Source organism: Scyliorhinus torazame, chromosome 8, assembly GCF_047496885.1.
Source record: "Scyliorhinus torazame isolate Kashiwa2021f chromosome 8, sScyTor2.1, whole genome shotgun sequence".
NCBI classification, from domain to species: Eukaryota; Metazoa; Chordata; class Chondrichthyes; order Carcharhiniformes; family Scyliorhinidae; genus Scyliorhinus; species Scyliorhinus torazame.
The window spans coordinates 169,878,578-169,898,109 of record NC_092714.1 but is presented as its reverse complement, the minus strand read 5'-3'; the positions used below and the strand labels follow the sequence as shown (position 1 = coordinate 169,898,109).

At 43.4% G+C, this 19,532-nt stretch overlaps 1 protein-coding gene across 3 annotated transcripts in view; it reads left to right on the top strand.

Moving 5' to 3' along the window:
* The window catches only part of LOC140428795 (uncharacterized), a 59,620-nt gene extending 40,088 nt beyond the window's left edge, over nucleotides 1-19,532 (top strand). The window contains exons 2-4 of one of the 3 annotated variants that reach the window (XM_072515484.1): nucleotides 5,195-5,324; nucleotides 16,625-16,746; nucleotides 17,053-19,532. In XM_072515484.1, the coding sequence (XP_072371585.1) occupies nucleotides 17,077-19,386 (2,310 nt within the window). In that variant the 5' untranslated portion in view covers nucleotides 5,195-5,324; nucleotides 16,625-16,746; nucleotides 17,053-17,076 and the 3' untranslated portion in view covers nucleotides 19,387-19,532. Of the gene's footprint in view, nucleotides 1-5,194; nucleotides 5,325-16,624; nucleotides 16,747-17,012 lie in introns of all 3 variants that reach the window. The other 2 variants (XM_072515483.1, XM_072515486.1) reach the window with 2 other exon arrangements.

Genomic DNA, 19,532 nt, shown 5'->3' with positions numbered 1-19,532 from the left:
TTTGTGTAGGAGGTCAGGATTGAAGGCGCTAGCAACAGCACCGCTCATGGTGGCCTAGGGGAAATACTCAGGGAGTCCGGTAATAATAACTTCATTGAGAATTTGGAAGCAGTTTCGCCAACAGTTTGGGTTGGGGGCAGGGTCAATGGAAATGCCGATTCGGGGGAACCACAGATTTGAGCCAGGGAAGTGGGACGGAAATTTTCAGAAATGCGAGGAGTAGGGGATTAAGACACTAAAAGATTTGTTTCTTGGGGGTCGGTTTGCAGGATTGAAGGAGCTGGGAGCGAAGTATGGGCTGGAGCACCGAGAAATGTTTAGATACATGCAGGTTCAAGATTTTGTCAGGAAGGAGATACAAAGCTTCCCAGTGGAGCCGGCCTCCACATTGCTGAAGGAGGTGCTGACGACAGGGGGACTGGAGAAGGGGGTAGTGTCGGCGGTTTACGGGGCTATTTTGGAAGAGGAGAAGGCACCACTAGAAGGAATCAGAGAAAAGTGGGAGGAAGAGTTGGGAGAAGATATGGAGGAGGGGTTCTGGTGGGAGGTGCTCCGGAGAGTGAACACCTCCAACTCGTGCGCGAGGTTGGGGCTGATACAGCTGAAGGTGGTATATAGAGCACACCTCACAAGGGCAAGGATGCGGCAGCTCTTTGAGGGGGTGGAAGATGTGTGTGAACGTTGCGGGGGTCCCCGCAAACCACGTTCATATGTTTTGGTCCTGTCCAAAGCTGGAGGATTACTGGAAGGAGATTTTTGGGGTAATCTCTAAAGTGGTGCACGTGAAACTGGACCCGGGTCCTCGGGAGGCCATATACGGGCTGTCGGACCAGCCAGTGTTGGAAACGGGAGCGGAGGCAGATGTTGTAGCCGTTGCCTTGTTGATCACCCAAAGGCAGATCCTGTTGGGATGGAGAGCAACCTCTCCACCCTGTGCCCTGGCGTGGCTGGAATTCTTAATGCTTGAGAAAGTTAAGTTTGAACTGAGGGGAAGGATGGAGGGGTTCTACAATTCATGGGCGTTATTCATTATGCACTTTCAAGAATTGGATTCCATCGAATATTCGGGGGGGGGTTGGGAGATTTGTGGGGAGGGGGACTGTATGTGTTAATGGTGACTATGGGTGATTCCTTTTTGTTATTTGTGTTAACATGCGGGCAGTTGTTTAGAGGGGTTGGTGGAAAGATGGGATTGTTGTTGATATGTGGATTGATATATTCGTTACTGCTTATTGTTTATTGTTGGTGGGTGGAAATTTGGGAGAAAATGTGAAAAGGAGGAGAATAAAAATATATATTTTTTTTTTAAAGGATGGCAAAGTCATCCTTCAATGCTGGAAAGAACATTTTCACCAACTCATGTGAATCCGCAGTGGCAGCTGATACTTTCCAAGCTATTCCCTGTTCTGTAGACTGGCCGAAGTGAATGATGAACTACAGAGCATCTAGTTTAAATAATTTATTATGAAACAACTGCAGATTGGACACTGCATCTGGATAGCCAAAAATCTTCTCCCCTGCCAGGTCCTGTTTCTCAATTGTCAAATGACCACCATTCCTGGGAGGACAAAGAAAATGCTACAAAGGCACGGAAGCTCTTCTTGAAGCACGGCAGGACTGGCTCTAATGATTGGGAGGAGATTAGCATATGTGACCTGACTTGGGTATTTGTCCACTGGCTTGGAAATATAAAACTGTTCCATCATGTAGTTGCAGGATCAAAATCTTCGCAATCACTACTTAGCAGTATTGTGGATGCATTTTAATTGCATGGACTGGAATGGTTTAAGAAGAAGGTCCACTGCCACCGCTAAGTTTTGACGCCGGCGTCAGAATCGGCACAAGCGACGCCGGCATCAATGGGCCTCCAGGCCAGTCATTCGCCCCTTCCTCAGGGGCCAGCATGGCGCCGGAGTGCTGTGCAACTCGGCGCGGGCTCGGAGAATCCCGCCCAAGGAGTATATATCGTCACCCTTGCCAATGAGACATACATCTGGAGAATTACTTTATTTTTAATTCACCATATTTATTTATCAAAAATATCTGGATACATTAGTATTAACACATGTATTTTCCTAAATGCCACTGTCTGCTCTGCAACCTATTCTTGTGCTTCTTCCAGATCTATCTGAGAAAGCGATACCAGATACTTGATGCCTTCGAAAATATGAACTCTTTGGAACTGAAGTGGCCCTGGCCTTCTGGCTGTTGAGTCCCAGGACATTTTGATGCAGGCTGCATGTTCACTGATGTTGCTGCATCGGCCGCCGAGGCCAATCTTCATTCAGTCATATAAGCAGACATCAAAGAGAACTGACTGCATAGCCCATCAGACAAAAGAGCACATCAAGCTGCTGATCTCTTTGTATGCATTTGTACAGTTGAAATGTGCACTTGTACCCTGGAACTCCCTTCCAAACAGCACATGAACTTCAGTGGTTCAAGATGACGGCTCACAACCACCTTCTCAAGGGCAATTAAGGATGGGCAATAAATGCTGGCCCAGCCAGCGATTACCACATCCAATACAAACATGTTTTAAAACTGTACAACTGTCAACCCATGAGCAGGACAGGAGAGCTGGTGGTAACAATTAGCTCCTACAATTCCTCGGAGATTCTGCTCCAATGCTCTCAAAAGCCATTCATCATTGTCTCCTGTGGACTCCCAGCTCCAATTTAGAGACATGACTAATCTGGAGGCCTCCCTAAAAGCTGGATATTCCTGGAGCTACAGCATGCTCCAGGAATGGCACAAGGGATGGCATTGTAATTGTTTTTAATGACTCTACCTAGCTGTGATGCACATCTAGCAACCTTGGGCTTGATTCTCCACTTGGAGTATTCCTGCCGGGACTGAATAGTGTGTGATTAGCTTTTCCATTGGAGATGCTATTCGTTCAATGATTCAGGACATGGAAATGGATCAATTCTCTGCCGGCGTGAATTGGAAGCTCAGAGGAGCCAGAATTAACGTTAAAGAGCCTAACAGTTTTCAAACACTCCACGCATCACACATGCATTGCAACCATGGAGATCGAAGATGGCTTAGAGAAGACCTGCCCCCCCCCACAAACACACACACACACTTTCAGGAGTCCGTGATAGACCCACTGCTCAATCAATGAGGAGAATAGGGACACTCTTTTTGCAGGGTGGGCTGCAGACTCCAGCCCACCCTCCTGAACAGTGTCTTCAAGCTGGTGGCAGAGGTAGTCAATGCTGCCAGCCTCACCAGCCCATGATCTGAGGGGTGGGGGGGCTCTGGTGAGGCCTCTGCCCTGAGAGGGGCAAAGAACCAGGAAGGGTTCCAAACGCCATGGTGTAGGTGTGATGAGCTCTGCTGATCCCCTGATTCCTCTGCAATGGGGCAGCACTTCTGAGGAGTGCCAACACCCACTTATTGAACTTTGCCATGCCCATCCCCTTGTTGAAACTGCTGGGGTATGAGGGTATCCAGAGGGGTGGCCTGGGTGGGCTCCCACATCACCAGAGGTTCTGTGAACATTTACATGACACAGTAAGCCGTCACCGGAGTGAACACCAGGGGCCTGTACGTAGCACCAAAGGTGTGCGTTTAAAAGACATACTGCAGCAATGGAGGTCTGAGCCAGCCCACCTCAATCCTGAGGGGGATACCCCGAGTCCACGGGCTTGGCACCAAGCCATACTTTGCACTTCCCTGCCCCCCCCCCCCCCCCCGCCCCCCTCCACCACCACCGGCCAGGGCAGCCACTCCCCAGCAAACCCGACAATTTTTGAGAGGTTTTAAGAATTTGGTTTAGCCTCCTGCTGCCCCTCAACAGCTATGGTGCTCAGGCCCTGCTGGTAAATACTTCCACCAATTCACACCTGATAGGGGTGGAACATCATGGAGGGGTGGAGAATGAAGTGTCCAACCCACTAATGATATTTAAATCCATGCAAATGATTGTTTTGCATGGACCCGACAGCGCAACCTCAATAACGCTGCTAGCTGGGGCCGGAGCATAGCGATGGAATCAGCGCTTGGGGCAAATTGCAATTTTTCCATTGCACGCTATTCTCCTCCCGATCGCAATTGTCGCTGCCGACGTAACGAAGCAGAAAATTCAGCCCCTTCTATTTAGAAAAGAACAACTAGGAACGCAATCCATAGACCCCATCTCCAAGGCCTTAATTCAGCAATATCAGATTCCACTTATACTGCTCATTCCTAGTGTTATGTTGGTCAATAAGTGGCATATCCTCAAAGCCATTTGAATTCACTCCAGGTATATCTTTCAGCTGATGTGTGTGAGAGCAAGAGTAAATGTTGGCAAGACGAGGATGTGATAATCTGACGTGTGACAGAAGGTCCTTGGCCATTTGTTCACCTTTCTGCTGTGACTTATTTTTCTGCTTGCCTGAAGGAAATGAAGATGAAGAGAAGTTAAAATATTAGCACAAAAGTTGAAGTGTTTTGTGCAGCATTTGCAGGTGCATGAGCAAGTTGCAAAATGCAACCAGTCCTGAACCATAAACTGTAGAAGTAGCAGACATTCCAACTGCCTTTGTTCTGCCTACTTTGCTCCCACAATGGCCTTTGCAATGTGCCTATGCTGTGCTTCTTCCTTGTGAATGGTGAGAAGTATATCATAGATTATCATAGAATTTACAGTGCAGAAGGAAGCCATTCGGCCCATCGAGTCTGCACTGGCTCTTGGAAAGAGCATCCTACCCAAAGTCAACACCTCCACCCTATCCCCATAACCCAGTAACCCCACCCAACACTAAGGGCAATTTATCATGGCCAATCCACCTAACATGCACATCTTTGGACTGTGGGAGGAAACCGGAGCACCCGGAGGAAACCCACGCACACATGGGGAGAATGTGCAGACTCCGCACAGACAGTGACCCAAGCCAGAATCGAACCTGGGACCCTGGAGCTGTGAAGCAATTGTGCTATCCACAATGCTACCGTGCTGCCCTTGCTATATGTTGGAGAATGAGAATTCCATCATGAATCAGGGAATGAGGAAACATCTGAGAATGTTGGTCATAAATGATGGGCTATGATATGACATGTGTAAGTATGAACTGTGAAAGTTGAACAAAGCATTCATGAGAAAAGTAAGACACATCGTGCAATAATAGGATCTGCAAACAAGAATGGACAGTTTTGGTGTTTGGCAGGACTTTCTACTAATGTAAAGGTTGCATGTATGTTACAGTGATGGAAGTGTACAGTACAGCTTGCTGGAGAAGCCCGTGAGCAGAGTAAGAGTAAGGCATGAAGGATTACCACATGTGTGAAGAACATTGAAGAAAAATATGGAGGAAAATACAAAACAATATGCCCTGGTGAGTTAATTGTATATTTTCCAGCACTGGAATAGAAAACTGGAGGGGGATCAATATCCTGGGGGGCAGATTTGCTAGTGCTACAAGTGTTATGGGCCAGGGTTTAGAGAACCCCAAAGTGTAGCATGGAGTTCACCTGACCCACAATTTTTAATAGATTGTGGTATGGGGAGCACACAGCCCACTCTACAGGTGTGGTACAGCAGAAATGGAAAAGTATTTTTTAAAGCAAAACAATGTTTATTCTATGAACTCAAGTTAACCTTTTTAAAACATACAGTGAACATCTTAGCAACCATTAATTCAAATACAACCCTCAAAGAATACAACACTAAGTAATCCTTTAAGCTTTGCTTTTAACATCCATATGACTTAAAAACACCTTTTAACAGAAGCACGTTAGGTTTACATTCACTACTGAGATCAGTTATCACTCTGAATTCACCAAATGATCAAGAGAGTGGGCGCGATTCTCCCCCTCCCACACCGGGTAGGAGAATCTCCGGGGCGCCGCGTGAATCGCGCCACGCCACCCCGACCCCCGCACGCGATTCTCCCACCCCTCCCAAAACCAGCGGTGTGCGATTTGTGCCAGGCCGCTCAGGGAATCGCCGCAAACGGATGGGCCGAGCGGCTGCTACGACACGACAGGTTCCCGCCGGCGCAGTCCACCCCTGGTCGCTGCCGGCGGGAACTCTGCGGAAACATTGGGGGGGTGTCCTGTTGGGGGGTTGAGGGGGGGCTCCTTCACCGGGGGCGGCCTCCAATGGGGTCTGGCCCACGATCGGGGCCCACCGATCGGCGGGCCGGCCTCTTACCCCCGGGCCTACCTCCTTCCGCGCGCGGCCCCAGAACACCGGCGCCGTGTTGGTGAGGGGCCGGCGTGCGTAAGAAGTTCCCCGCGCATGCACAGGATGGCACGGTCCAACTGCACATGCGCAGGATTGGGCTGCCCCAACTGCGCATGCGTGGGTTGGTGCGGCGCCCATTTGGCACCAGGTAAGGACGTTGGAGCGGCGTGAACTGCTCCAGCGTCGTGCTGACTCCCTGTGGGGGCCAGAATAGGTCATGCCCGGGCCCTGTTCGCGCCGTCACGTTTCACGACGGCGCGGGCACTTGGTCTGCACCACGGAGAATCACCCCCATAGCCTTTTCATGGCTGAGAGATCAACAGTACACTTGATCTATCTGGCTTCAGCTCCAACACTGAAAACAAAACTAAAACACACCCTGCAGCCTGCTCAAAAACAAAAGTAAAAATCTGACAGACAGCCCAGCTCCACCCACTCTCTGACATCACTGCATTAGTAAACACCCATTTCTTAAAGATACTGTCACGTGAGAGTACCCTTTAAGAAATGGGTGTTTAAGAAATGTACCTTTAAGAAATGGAGCTGCTCATGTTACTGGAGTGATGTCAGAGTGTGAGCTGAGCTCTACTTCTGCTTTTTCAGTTTCAGTTTGAGAAAGCTTGGGTGTGTCTGTGAGCTGCACTGCTGTTGATCTCTGCCATCCAAAAACTATCTATGGATCATTTGGTGAATTCAGAAGAAGTATAAATGTTTTCAGTCTTGAATGTAAACCCTGATGAGCTCCTGTTTGGAGGTTTGTTAAGTCTTTTGGATGTTAACAGAACAGCATACAGATTACTTAGTATTGTATTCTTTGGGCGGGGGAGGGGGGTTGATTTACTGGTTGCTAAGATGTTCACTGTTTGTTTTAGAAAGGGTAACTTGAGTTCATAGAATAAACATTGTTTTGTTTTAAAAACCACTGGTCCATTTTCTGCTATACCATACCTATTGAGTGAGCTTGTGCTCCCCATACAAGAATCTATTAAAAGTTGTGGGTCAGGTGAACCCCATGATACACGTTGGGGTTCTCTAAACACTGGCACATAATAATTTGGGGCTCAAGGGGGATAAAAGTCTATCTATTGGATTGGCTTAGTGAACTTAAAGACAGTGATGGGTGAGCATATTGTGGTTGCTTTTCAGGTGTGGTATTTTAGTTTAAGTGGGGTGTGTGTTGTGGACAATGACTCTTTCAAAGGCTCAGAAGTTTTTGGGGATGGAGTCGGTCACACGCAGTACCTTACGGACAGAGACTAAAAGTAAACTTTTAGATTTGGCAAAAACATTGCAGTTAACATTACCTGACAAAATGTGAAAAGATGAGGTAATTATGGCGGTGGTTAAGCATTTAAAGTTGCCTGAGATACAGTTTGACTCATTGGAAATGGCAAAAATTCAGTTGCAAATTAAACAAATGGAACATGAGAAAGAATTAAAACAACTTGCATACGAAAGATAGAGAGAGGAAAAAGAAAAGGAGAGAGAAGAATGGAGAAAAGAAAGAATAGCCCAAGCAGAACAAAAAGAAAAAGAAAGGGAGATACAGATCAGGGAAAAGGATAAAGAGAGAGAGTTTCAACTTCAGAAAATGGCCATGAAACACGACAGTCAGTTAAAATTGGCAGACGTAAAGGGAAATGTACAGTTGGATGATAGTGATGAGAATAGTGAGAAAGAGCATCATAGTCGAAGGCTTGGTGGGAATCTATTTAAATATGCCCAAGCATTGCCAAGGTTTGACGAGAAGGAAGTACAAGCCTTTTTCATTTCATTTGAGAAGGTAGCTAAACAAGTGAAATGGCCACAGGACATGTGGATATTACTGATTCAAACAAAGCTGGTAGGTAGAGCTAGTGAAGTGTTTGCATCACTACCGGAGGAGAAATCTGTGATGTATGAGGAGGTGAAAAAATCCATCTTAGGTGCATATGAGCTAGTGCCTGAAGCTTACAGACAAAGGTTTAGAAATTTAAGGAAAGAATGTGGTCAAACATACATGGAGTTTGAAAGGCTCAAACAGAGTAATTTTGATAGGTGGATAAGGGCTTTGAAAATAGACCAAACGTATGAAGCCCTCAGAGAAATTATATTTTTGGAGGAGTTTAAAAATTCAATTCCTGATGCAGTGAGAACTCGTGTGGAAGAACAGAGGGTTAAAACTGTGAGATTAGCAGCGGAAATGGCAGATGATTATGAATTAGTTCATAAATCAAAGCTTGGATTCGGACATCAGTTTCAGCCTGTGAGGGATAGAAACAGGGGACATGAGAAATACTTAAGTGGTAAAAGTAAAGATGATCTGATGGGAGATAATAAGGAGAGTGTACCTCAGATTAAAAAAGAAATCCAGGAGGGTGGAAAAGAATTGAAAAGTTTCAAATGTTTTCACTGTAATAAACTAGGCTATGTAAAGTCACAGTGCTGATGGTTGAAGAAAAGCACTGGGAAGGCTGATGTGGTAAAACAGGATAAGACAGTGGGGTTTGTTAAAGTGGTAAAGGAAAACCCAAGTGAAGCGAAGGAGGTGCAAAAGATTGTACAGCCTGATCAAGAGGTGATTGATAAGAAGGTGCCAGATGTCTTTAAAGAATTTACTTGTGTGGGTAAAGTTTACTCATGTGTATCAGGATGAGCAGGTAAAGAAGTCACCATTTTAAGAGATATGGGAGCTAGTCAATCTTTAATGGTAAGAGATGAGGATTTATGTAGTTTGGGAAGAATGTTGCCAGAAAAGGTGGTAATATGTGGAATTCAGAGTGAGAGGCGTAGTGTTCAATTATATAAGGTAAGATTGGAAAGTCCAGTGAAGAGTGGTGAAGTGGTAGTAGGAGTAATAGAGAAACTATCTTGTCCAGGAATACAGTTTATCTTGGGTAATGATATAGCTGGATCGCAAGTGGGAGTGATGCCTACTGTGGTTGATAAGCAAAATCAGACAACTGAAGTGTTGAAGGACAAATATCCTGGGATTTTTCCGGATTATGTAGTAACAAATTCGCAAAGTCATAGGTTAAGACAAGCGGAGAAATCAAAGAGTGAAGATGAAGTTGAAGTGCAATTATCAGAAAAGATTTTTGATCAGATGGTTGAAAAAGAACAAGAATAGGTGGAGGATGAGACGGATATTTTTAGTTCAGGAAAATTGGCGGAGTTACAACAGAAAGATATACAAATAAAACGGATGTATCAGAAAGCACACACAGAAGAGGAATCTGCGTGTCTACCAGAGTGTTATTACCGTAAAAATGATGTCTTGATGAGAAAATGGAGACCTTTACATATGCAGGCGGATGAAAAGTGGGCAGAAGTTCATCAAGTAGTATTGCCGGTAGGGTACAGAAAGGAGGTGTTGCGAGTTGCACATGAGGTACCAGTGGGAGGTCATTTGGAATAAGCAAAACTCAAGCTAAAATCCAGAAACATTTTTATTGGCCTGGACTACATAAAGATGTAGTTAAATTTTGTCAATCGTGTCACACATGTCAAGTGATAGGGAAACCTGAAGCAGTGATGAAACCAGCGCCCTTAATACCCATTCCAGCATTTGAGGAACCTTTTACAAGGGTCCTAATTGATTATGTAGGACCGCTTCCTAAAACAAAAAGTGGGAATCAATATCTTTTGACTATAATAGATGTGTCTACTAGGTTTCCAGAGGCCATTCCAGTACGTAATATTACAGCTAAAAAGATTGTGGAGGAGTTACTTAAATTCTTTACTAGATATGGAGTACCCACAGAAATTTAATCGGATCAAGCATCAAATTTTAGCTCAAAGTTATTCAAAGAAGTTATGGATAGCTTAGGAATAAAACAATTTATATCAACTGCATACCATCCAGAATCGCAGGGAGTGTTAGAAAGGTGGCATCAGACATTAAGGACAATGTTGAGGGCTTATTGTCAAGATTATCCAGAGGATTGGGATAACGGAATTCCATTCGTACTGTTTGCAATTAGGGATGCACCTAATGAGTCAACCATTTAGTCCTTTTGAACTAATTTTTGGTCATGAGGAAAAATTAAATAGAGCAGGTGAATTGGCTAGACAACATTTAAAAGTTGCACAAAATGTGATGAAACGGGTAGCGGACAAGAAATCCAAAGTTCGTAGTTTTGCCAGTGGAGATAAAGTTTCAGCGTTGTTACCAGTGGTAGGTGAACCTTCAAAAGCTAGATTTTGTGGACCTTATCAGATTGAAAGGAAATTAAGTGAGGTGAATTATGAGGTAAAAACACCCAGTCTCTTTGAACAAGAAGGTCTCTGCACGATCCGTCCATTGCTCTACACCTCGGCATTTCTCTTTAAAGTCAGATACTTTAATTCAATTTTATCACAGAATCCCTTGCAATTCTCCAACACAGGATCATTGGTTAGCACAGCATTCAGGCTGTCAAATGCCTGTTGAAAGTCTGCTGTCCATTGAAATTTTCAACGTTTCTTCAGCAAGTCCGTCAGTGGAGCAATCGTGCGACAAAACGTTTTCACAAATGTTTGATCAAATCCACTCATGCCTAGAAATCGCATTATTTCCCTTTGTCTTGGGGGTATCGGAAACTCTTCAATAACTGTTGATTTCACATCCCGTGTGACCATTCGACCTTGTCCAATTGTATGGCCAGGGAAAGTGGCTTGAGCCTTTCCGCATTCACTTTTGGCTAGGTTTATCACCAAGCCCGCCTCCTGAAGTCTATCGAATAACTCCATCAGATGCTTCAAATGTTCTGTCCATGTCTGGCTGAAAATTACCAGATCGTCGATGTATACCGCACAATTGGGTAATCCTGAAACAACTTTGTTAGTTAACCGTTGAAATGTGGCTGGAGCGTTTTTCATGCCAAATGGCATAACTTTGAATTGGTATATACCATCTGGAGTCACAAAAGCTGAAATCTCCTTCGCCTTTCGGATAAAGGTACCTGCCAGTAACCTTTAAGTAAATCCAGTTTGAAAATAAAAGCCGATTGTCCCACTTTCGCAATGCAATCCTTCAAACGTGGGTTAGGATAAGAATCCATTCTTGTAACTGCATTAACCTTTCTATAGTCCACACACAACCGTTGGGTACCGTCTGGTTCTAGCACCATCACTATGGGTGAGCTCCATTGGCTGCAACCCACTTCAATTATGCCATTTCTAAGCATACGCTCAATCTCTTTGTTAACTTGTGCCAATTTTAACGGGTTAAGTCTGTATGGATGTTGTTTGATTGGAACACCATTTCCCACATCTACATCATATATAACCATTTTAGTACTTCACAATTTATCTCTACAAATTTGCCCATGTGATATCAATAACTCTTTCAGGTCAGTTCGTTTTTCTTCTGGAAGGGAACTCAACAATTTATCCCAATTTTTAAGAACATCCTCTTTTTCCAATTTAATTTGAGGTATGTCAAATTCACAGTCATCTGGATTTGGTTCTTCACTTTGAGTTAGAATCATGAAAACCTCCTCCTTTTTCTCTCTTCCCTTTCAAAGTACCTTTTAAGCATATCCACATGACACACTCGGTGAGTCTTCCGTCTATCTGGCGTTTGTACCACATAATTCACCTCACTTAATTTCCTTTCAATCTGATAAGGTCCACAAAACCTAGCTTTTAAAGGTTCACCTACCACTGGTAACAACACTAAAACTTTATCCTCACTGGCAAAACTGCGAACTTTGGATTTCTTGTCAGCTACCCGTTTCATCACATTTTGTGCAACTTTTAAATGTTGCCTAGCCAATTCACCTGCTCTATTTAATAGTTCCCTAAAATTTGACACATAATCCAATAATGTAATTTCCAATTTCTCACTCACCAATTTTTCCTTAATCAATTGAAGTGTTCCTCGTACCTCATGACCAAAAATTAGTTCAAAAGGACTAAATGGTTGACTCATTAGGTGCATCCCTAATTGCAAACAGTACAAATGGAATTCCGTTATCCCAATCCTCTGGATAATCTTGGCAATAAGTCCTCAACATTGTCTTTAATGTCTGATGCCACCTTTCTAACGCTCCCTGCGATTCTGGATGGTACGCAGTTGATTTAAATTATTTTAGTCCTAAGCTACCCATAACTTCTTTGAATAACCGTGAGGTAAAATTTGATCCTTGATCCCATTGTATTTCTGTGGGTAGTCCATATCTCGTAAAGAATTTAAGTAACTCCTCCACAATCTTTTTAGCTGTAATATTATGTACTGAAATGGCCTCTGGAAACCTAGTAGACACATCCATTATCGTCAAAAGATATTGATTCCCACTTTTTGTTTTGGGAAGCGGTCCTACGCAATCAATTAGGACTCTTGTAAAAGGTTCCTCAAATGCTGGAATGGGTATTAAGGGTGCTGGTTTTATCACTACTTGAGGTTTCCCAGCACTTGACATGTGTGACATGATTGACAAAATTTAACTACATCTTTATGTAGTCCAGGCCAATAAAAATGTTTCTGGATTTTAGCTTGAGTTTTCCTTATTCCCAAATGACCTCCCACTGGTACCTCATGTGCAACTCGCAACACCTTCTTTCTGTACCCTACCGGCAATACTACTTGATGAACTTCTGCCCACTTTTCATCCGCCTGCATATGTAAAGGTCTCCATTTTCTCATCAAGACATCACTTTTACGGTAATAACACTCTGGTAGACACGCAGGTTCCTCTTCTGTGTGTGCTTTCTGATACATCCGTTTTCTTTCTATATCTTTCTGTTGTAACTCTGCCAATTTTCCTGAACTAAAAATATCCGTCACATCCTCCACATGTTCTTGTTCTTTTTCAACCATCTGATCAAAAATCGTTTCTGATAATTGCACTTCAACTTCATCTTCACTCTTTGATTTCTCCTCTTGTCTTAACCTGTGCCTTTGCAACCTTGTTAACCACACAATCCAGAAAAATCCCAGGATATTCATCCTTCAACACTTCAGTTGTCTGATTTTCCACTGGCTTATCAACCACCGTAGGCATCACTCCCACCCGCGATCCAGCTATATCATTGCGCAAGATAAACTGTATTCCTGGACAAGATAGTTTCTCTATTACTCCTACTACCACTTCACCACTCTTCACTGGACTTTCCAATCTTACCTTATATAATTGAACACTACTCCTCTCACCCTGAATTCCACATATTACCACCTTTTCTGGCAACATTCTTCCCAAACTATATAAATCCTCATCTCTTACCATTAAAGATTGACTAGCTCCCGTACCTCTTAAAATGGTGACTTCTTTACATGCTCCTCCTGATACATATGAGTAAACTTTACCCACACAAATAAATTATTTAAAGAGATCTGGCACCTTCTTATCAATCACCTCTTGATCAGGCTGTACAATCTTTTGCACCTCCTTCGCTTCACTCGAGCTTTCCTTTACCACTTTAACAAACCCTGTTTTACCACATCAGCCTTCCTAGTGCTTTTCTTCAACCACCAACACTGGGACTTTACATGGCCTAGTTTATTTCAGTGAAAACATTTGAAACTTTTCATTTCTTTTCCACCCTCCTGGATTTCTTTTTTAATCTGAGGTACACTCTCCTTATTTTCTCCCATCAGATCACCTTTGCCTCTACCACTTGAGTATTTCTCATGTCCCCAGTTTCTGTCCCTCACAGGCTGAAACTGATGTCGGAAACCAAGCTTTGATTTATGAACTAATTCATAATCATCTGCCATTTCTGCTGCTAATCTCGCAGTTTTAACCCTCTGCTCTTCCACATGAGTTCTCACTACATCAGGAATTGAATTTTTAAACTCCTCCAAAAGTATAATTTCTCTGAGAACTTCATATGTTTGGCCTATTTTCAAAGCCCTTATCCACCTATTAAAATTACTCTGTTTGATCCTTTCAAACCCCATCTGTGTTTGACCAAATTCTTTCCTTAAATTTCTAAACGTTTGTCTGTAGGCTTCAGGCACTGGTACATATGCACCTAAGATGGATTTTTTCACCTCCTCATTTGTCCCAGATACCTCCTCCGGTAGTGATGCAAACACTTCACTAGCTCTACCTACCAGCTTTGTTTGAATCAGTAATACCCACATGTCCTGTGGCCATTTCATTTGTTTAGCTACCTTCTCAAATGAAATGAAAAAGGCTTCTACCTACTTCTAGTCAAACCTTGGCAATGCTTGGACATATTTAAATAGATCCCCACCAAGCCTTCGACTTTGACGCTCTTTCTCACTATCCTCATCACTATCCTCCAACTGTACATTTCCCTTTACGTCTGCCAATTTTAACTGACTGTCATGTTTCATGGCCATTTGCTGAAGTTCAAACTCTCTCTCTTTATCTTTTGCCCTGATCTGTACCTCCCTTTCTCTTTCTTTTTGTTCTGCTTGGGCTATTCTTTCTTTTCGCCTTTCTTCTCTCTCTCTTTCTTTTTCCTCTCTCTCTCGTTCTTTTTCCTCTCTCTCTTCCTCTCTCTTTCTTTTTCCTCTCTATCTCTTTCTCTCTCTCTTTCTTTTTCCTTTCTATCTCTTTCGTATTCAAGCTGCTTTAATTCATTCTCATGTTCCATTTGTTTAATTTGCAACTGAACTTTTCCCATTTCCAATGAGTCAAACTGTATCTCAGGCAACTCTAGTGCTTAGCCACCACCATAATTACCTCATCTTTTCGCATTTTGTCATGTAATGTTAACTGCAATGTTTTTGCCAAATCTAACAGTCAGCTTTTAGTCTCTGTCCGTAAGGTACTGCGTGTGACCGTCTCCACCCCCAAAAACTTCTGAGCCGCTGAAAGAGACATTGTCCACAACACACTCCCTACTTAAACTAAAATACCACACCTGAAAAGCACCCACAATATGCTCACCCACCACTGTCTTTAAGTTCACTAAGCCAATCCAATAGATAGACTTGTATCCCCCTCAAGCCCCCAATTTGTTATGGGCCAGTGTTTAGAGAATCCCAACGTGTAGCATGGAGTTCACCTGACCCACAACTTTTAATCGATTGTGGTATGGGGAGCACAGGTGTGGTACAGCAGAAATGGAAAAGTATTTTTTAAAGCAAAACAATGTTTATTCTATGAACTCAAGTTAACCTTTTTAAAACATACAGTGAACATCTTAGCAACCATTAATTCAAATATAACCCCCAAAGAATACAACACTAAGTAATTCTTTAAGCTTTGCTTTTAACATCCATATGACTTAAAAACACCTTTTAACAGAAGCACATTAGGTTTACATTCACGACTGAGAACATTTATAACTCTGAATTCATCAAATGATCAAGAGATAGTCTTTTCATGGCAGAGGGATCAACAGTACACTTGCTGTCTGGCTTCAGCTCCAACACTGAAAATAAAAATAAAACACACCCTGCAGCCTGCTCAAAAACTAAAGTAAAAAGTTGACAGACAGCCCAGCTCCACCCACTCTCTGACATCACTGCAGTAATAAACACCCATTTCTTAAAGGTACTTTCACTACAGATATTTATATACACACCCATTTATAAACACCCATTTCTTAAAGGTACTCTCACTACAGATATTTATATACATACCCATTTATAAACACCCATTTCTTAAAGGTACTCTCACATGACACAAGGGAGGGTTTAAACTAGATTTGCAGGGGGTGACTATGAAATTCTATGAAATCTCCCCTTCCCAGCCTTGTCCAATTCAGAAATTTCATAAGGTTACATCTCGACTCTTCTGTTTTTTGACTCTGATGTAGCATAACTGTGGTCTGGCAGCCTCCTTTTCAACAGTTTTCTCATCTTTAATTGTTTAAATAAGCTAATTTAATAGCTTTAACAGTCAAATGCATTCTAAGATGCTCTACAGCCCTCTGGAGAATCTTTAGACCAAATACGTTTCTCCAATGTACCTATAGAATCCCTACAGTGCAGAAGGAGGGCATTCGGCCCATCGCGTCTGCACCAACCCTCTGAAAGAGCACCCCACCTAGGCCACTCACCCGCCATATACTCGTAACAGCACCTAACCTGCACAGCTTTGGATACTAAGGTGCAGTTTTAGTGTGGCCAATCCACCTAACCTGCACACCTTTGGACTGTGGGAGGAAGCCGGACCACCTAGAAGAAACCCATGCAGACACGGGGAAACCCATTGCAAACACCACACAGTCACCCGAGGTCAGAATTAAACCCAGGTCCCTGGCACTGTGAGGCAGCAGTGCCAACTACTGTGCCACCTATGAAGTCTGGAATTACATATTGACCTATTCTTCAAAAATTTAGTTCTCCTGCACACTCCAGAGTTGTAAAATTGACCATTTGTACAAGTGATAATGTGAATGCTTAAAAGGTATGAAGACAGCATCTTACAGCTGCATCCTGAGTTGCAAATTTATTTTACTTTCCTTTACCATTATTCATTAAATTCATTGTTACTTGTTAAATTCATTAAACTGTTTCAAAAGCTTTCTCACCAAAAGCAAAACTATTCACCTGATGGATTTCTTTAGAAAAAAGGATGTGATGATCATGTAGCCAGAGGAACTGAATCTGCAACAAAGAGATGGAATAACTGGGCCTAATATTCTGTACCTGTTTGGAGAGTTTACTACTTTAAAGATGTGATATAATTGTAAGTTGTTCATGTTCCTAAAATTTCATCCAATACTACGTTCCTTGGTGCTAAAGTTTAGGACACCTGTCTGTCCAAGGGCACAAAAATCTTAGTTTGACCTTTCAATTGTAAAGAAGATTGTGCATGTAATATAAGTAACAGCGACTAGTTTGAATTATGTTTTACAAGATAATGACACAACCAGAGAGTTTAGATGGTTTTGTAAACAGCCTTCAGCTGTAGTCTGTAACACCATTTGAACCTGATTGTGTAACATACTGCAGAACCAGCTGTTACCTAAATAATAGATGGTGAATTCTTCAGGAATATGAAAAGGCATCATATCCTATGGGGACCTATGCCACATCTCAGTATCCTGTGAGAACCTATGCCAAAATTCCGTATTCTGTGAGGACCAGTGCTACACCTCAGTATCCTGTGAGCACCTATGCTCCATCTCAATATCCTGCAAGCACCTTTGCTGCACTTCAGTATCCTGTGTATCCTGTGTATCCTGCGAGTACCTATGCTGCACCTCAGTATCCTGCGAACATCTATGCGACACCTCAGTATCCTGCAGGCACTTATGCTACACCTCAGTATCCTGCGAACAGCTATGCTACACCTCAGTATCCCGCGAACAGCTACGCTACACCTCAGTATCCTGTGAACACCTATGCTACACCTCAGTATCCTGTGGGGACCTACATCACATCTCAATATCCTGCAGGAAACTATGCCACACCTCAGTATCCTGTAGAGACCTATGCTACCTCTCAGTATCCTGCAGGAACCTATGCTGCCTATCATTATGCTGTTAACTACACCACAGCTCAGTATCCTGTGGGGACCTATGCTGCATCTCCGTATTCTGTGAACTATGCCACATCTCAGTATCCTGTGGGGACCTATGTCGCAGCTCAGTATCCATTCAAGACCTATGCCACATCTCAATATCCTGTCAGGACCTATGCCACATCTCAGTATCCTATGAATCGCTACACAACAAATCAATATCCTATAAGGAACTACATCATGGGCCAATATGACATGGGCGCCTACAGCCTATTTCCATATCATAGGAGCTACATCACGGATCAGTATCCTCCGATGGCCTACATCATGCAGCAGAATCCTATGAGGAATGACATCATAGCTCCTGATTCTGTGCAAAACCAAAGCACATATCAGAATCCAATGCAAAAGTCTGCAACACCTTATGATTCTACAAAGACTGATGACATGAGTCATAATCCTGTGATAACCATTGATACAGTTGAGGATCTTACAAGTACTAACAGCACGGAAGATGATTTTGACAGAGTCGATAGTGCTAACGATCTTGAAAGAATCAGTAGTGCAGACCGGGATTTTGAAAGGGTCAACAGTAAAGATAAAGATCTTGAAAGAATCGACAGTGCACAACGGGTTCTTGATCAGGTTGACAGTGCCGGCCAGGATCTTGAAAGGTTCGACAGTATAAACGGAGATCTTGAAAGGATCGACAGTGACGATCTGGATCTTGAAAGAAGCAACAGTGCAGACCAGGATTCTATGAATGCTGATAGCAGAGACCAGGATCCTACAAAGACCAACAGCAAAGATGAGGATCTAATGAATGCAGGTCAGGGCAAAATAATTACCAACAGTGTAGACCAGGATGTGGAGAGAACACAAATTAAAGCAGAGGGTCCCACGAGGACAGTGTTCATACCTCAGCATCCAGAAAACACTTACCACAAAGGCCAGTTTCCTGTGATGGCCAACGTTGCAGGCAAGTATCTTGTGAGGGCTTACTCTCTACCTCAATATGTTATGGCAGCATACATTTCAAGCCCTGTTCCTGCAAGTGTAGATACGGAAGTCCAGGATTCTATTCCGACTGTAGGCTCAAACCAAGATCCTGAAAAACAAAGAAGTTCAACCCAGAGCTCTGTAAAAACCGGAAGTCCATTCCAGAGTCCTGGAAAGACCAGAAGCCAATCCCAGACTTCTGCGAAAACCAGAAGCTCCTCCCAGAGTCCTGTGAAGACCAGAAGTCCATCCCAGAGTCCTGTGAAGACCAGAAGTCCATTCCAGAGTCCTGTGAAGACCAGAAGTCCATCCCAGAGTCCTGTGAAGACCAGAAGCCCAACCCAGAGTCCTGTGAAGACCAGAAGTCCATCCCAGAGTCCTGTGAAGACCGGAAGCCCAACCCAGAGCCCTATGAAGTCCAGAAGCCCATCCCAGAGTTCTGTGAAGTCCAGAAGTGCATTCCAGAGTCCTGTGAAAACCGGAAGTACAGCCATGAGTTCTGAAAAGACCGTAAGTCCATCCTACAGTCCTACAATTATCAGAAGCTCATTCCAAAGCCCTGTGAAGTATCGCAGCCAAGAACAGGGTTCTGTGATAAGCACAGACCCAGAATCTGAGGGCACTAATGTCTCTTCTCGTTATCCTATGGCATTCCATTTTCCAAACTTTTATCCGATTAAGAGCTACATAACTCAATATCCTTTAGCCACCTACTTTACACCTTGCTATCCTTTGAGGAACTGTGTCACACCTCAATATCCATTGCAAGCCATTGGTTCACCACAACATCCTGTGAGACCGTTGAAAGGTGCTTCGAAGACCACCACTGGACTTAAGTATCCTGTGAAGTCCATCAGTGTTTAGACATGGCATCAATAATCCTATCAGGACACCCATCATACCTTAGAATCCTGTGAATGCCAACCTCATAGGAAAGATAAGCAGTCACCATTAATAAACACAAAAATGAACTTACTGAAAAGAGAATAAAGCCAGTCCTGACCACTCCA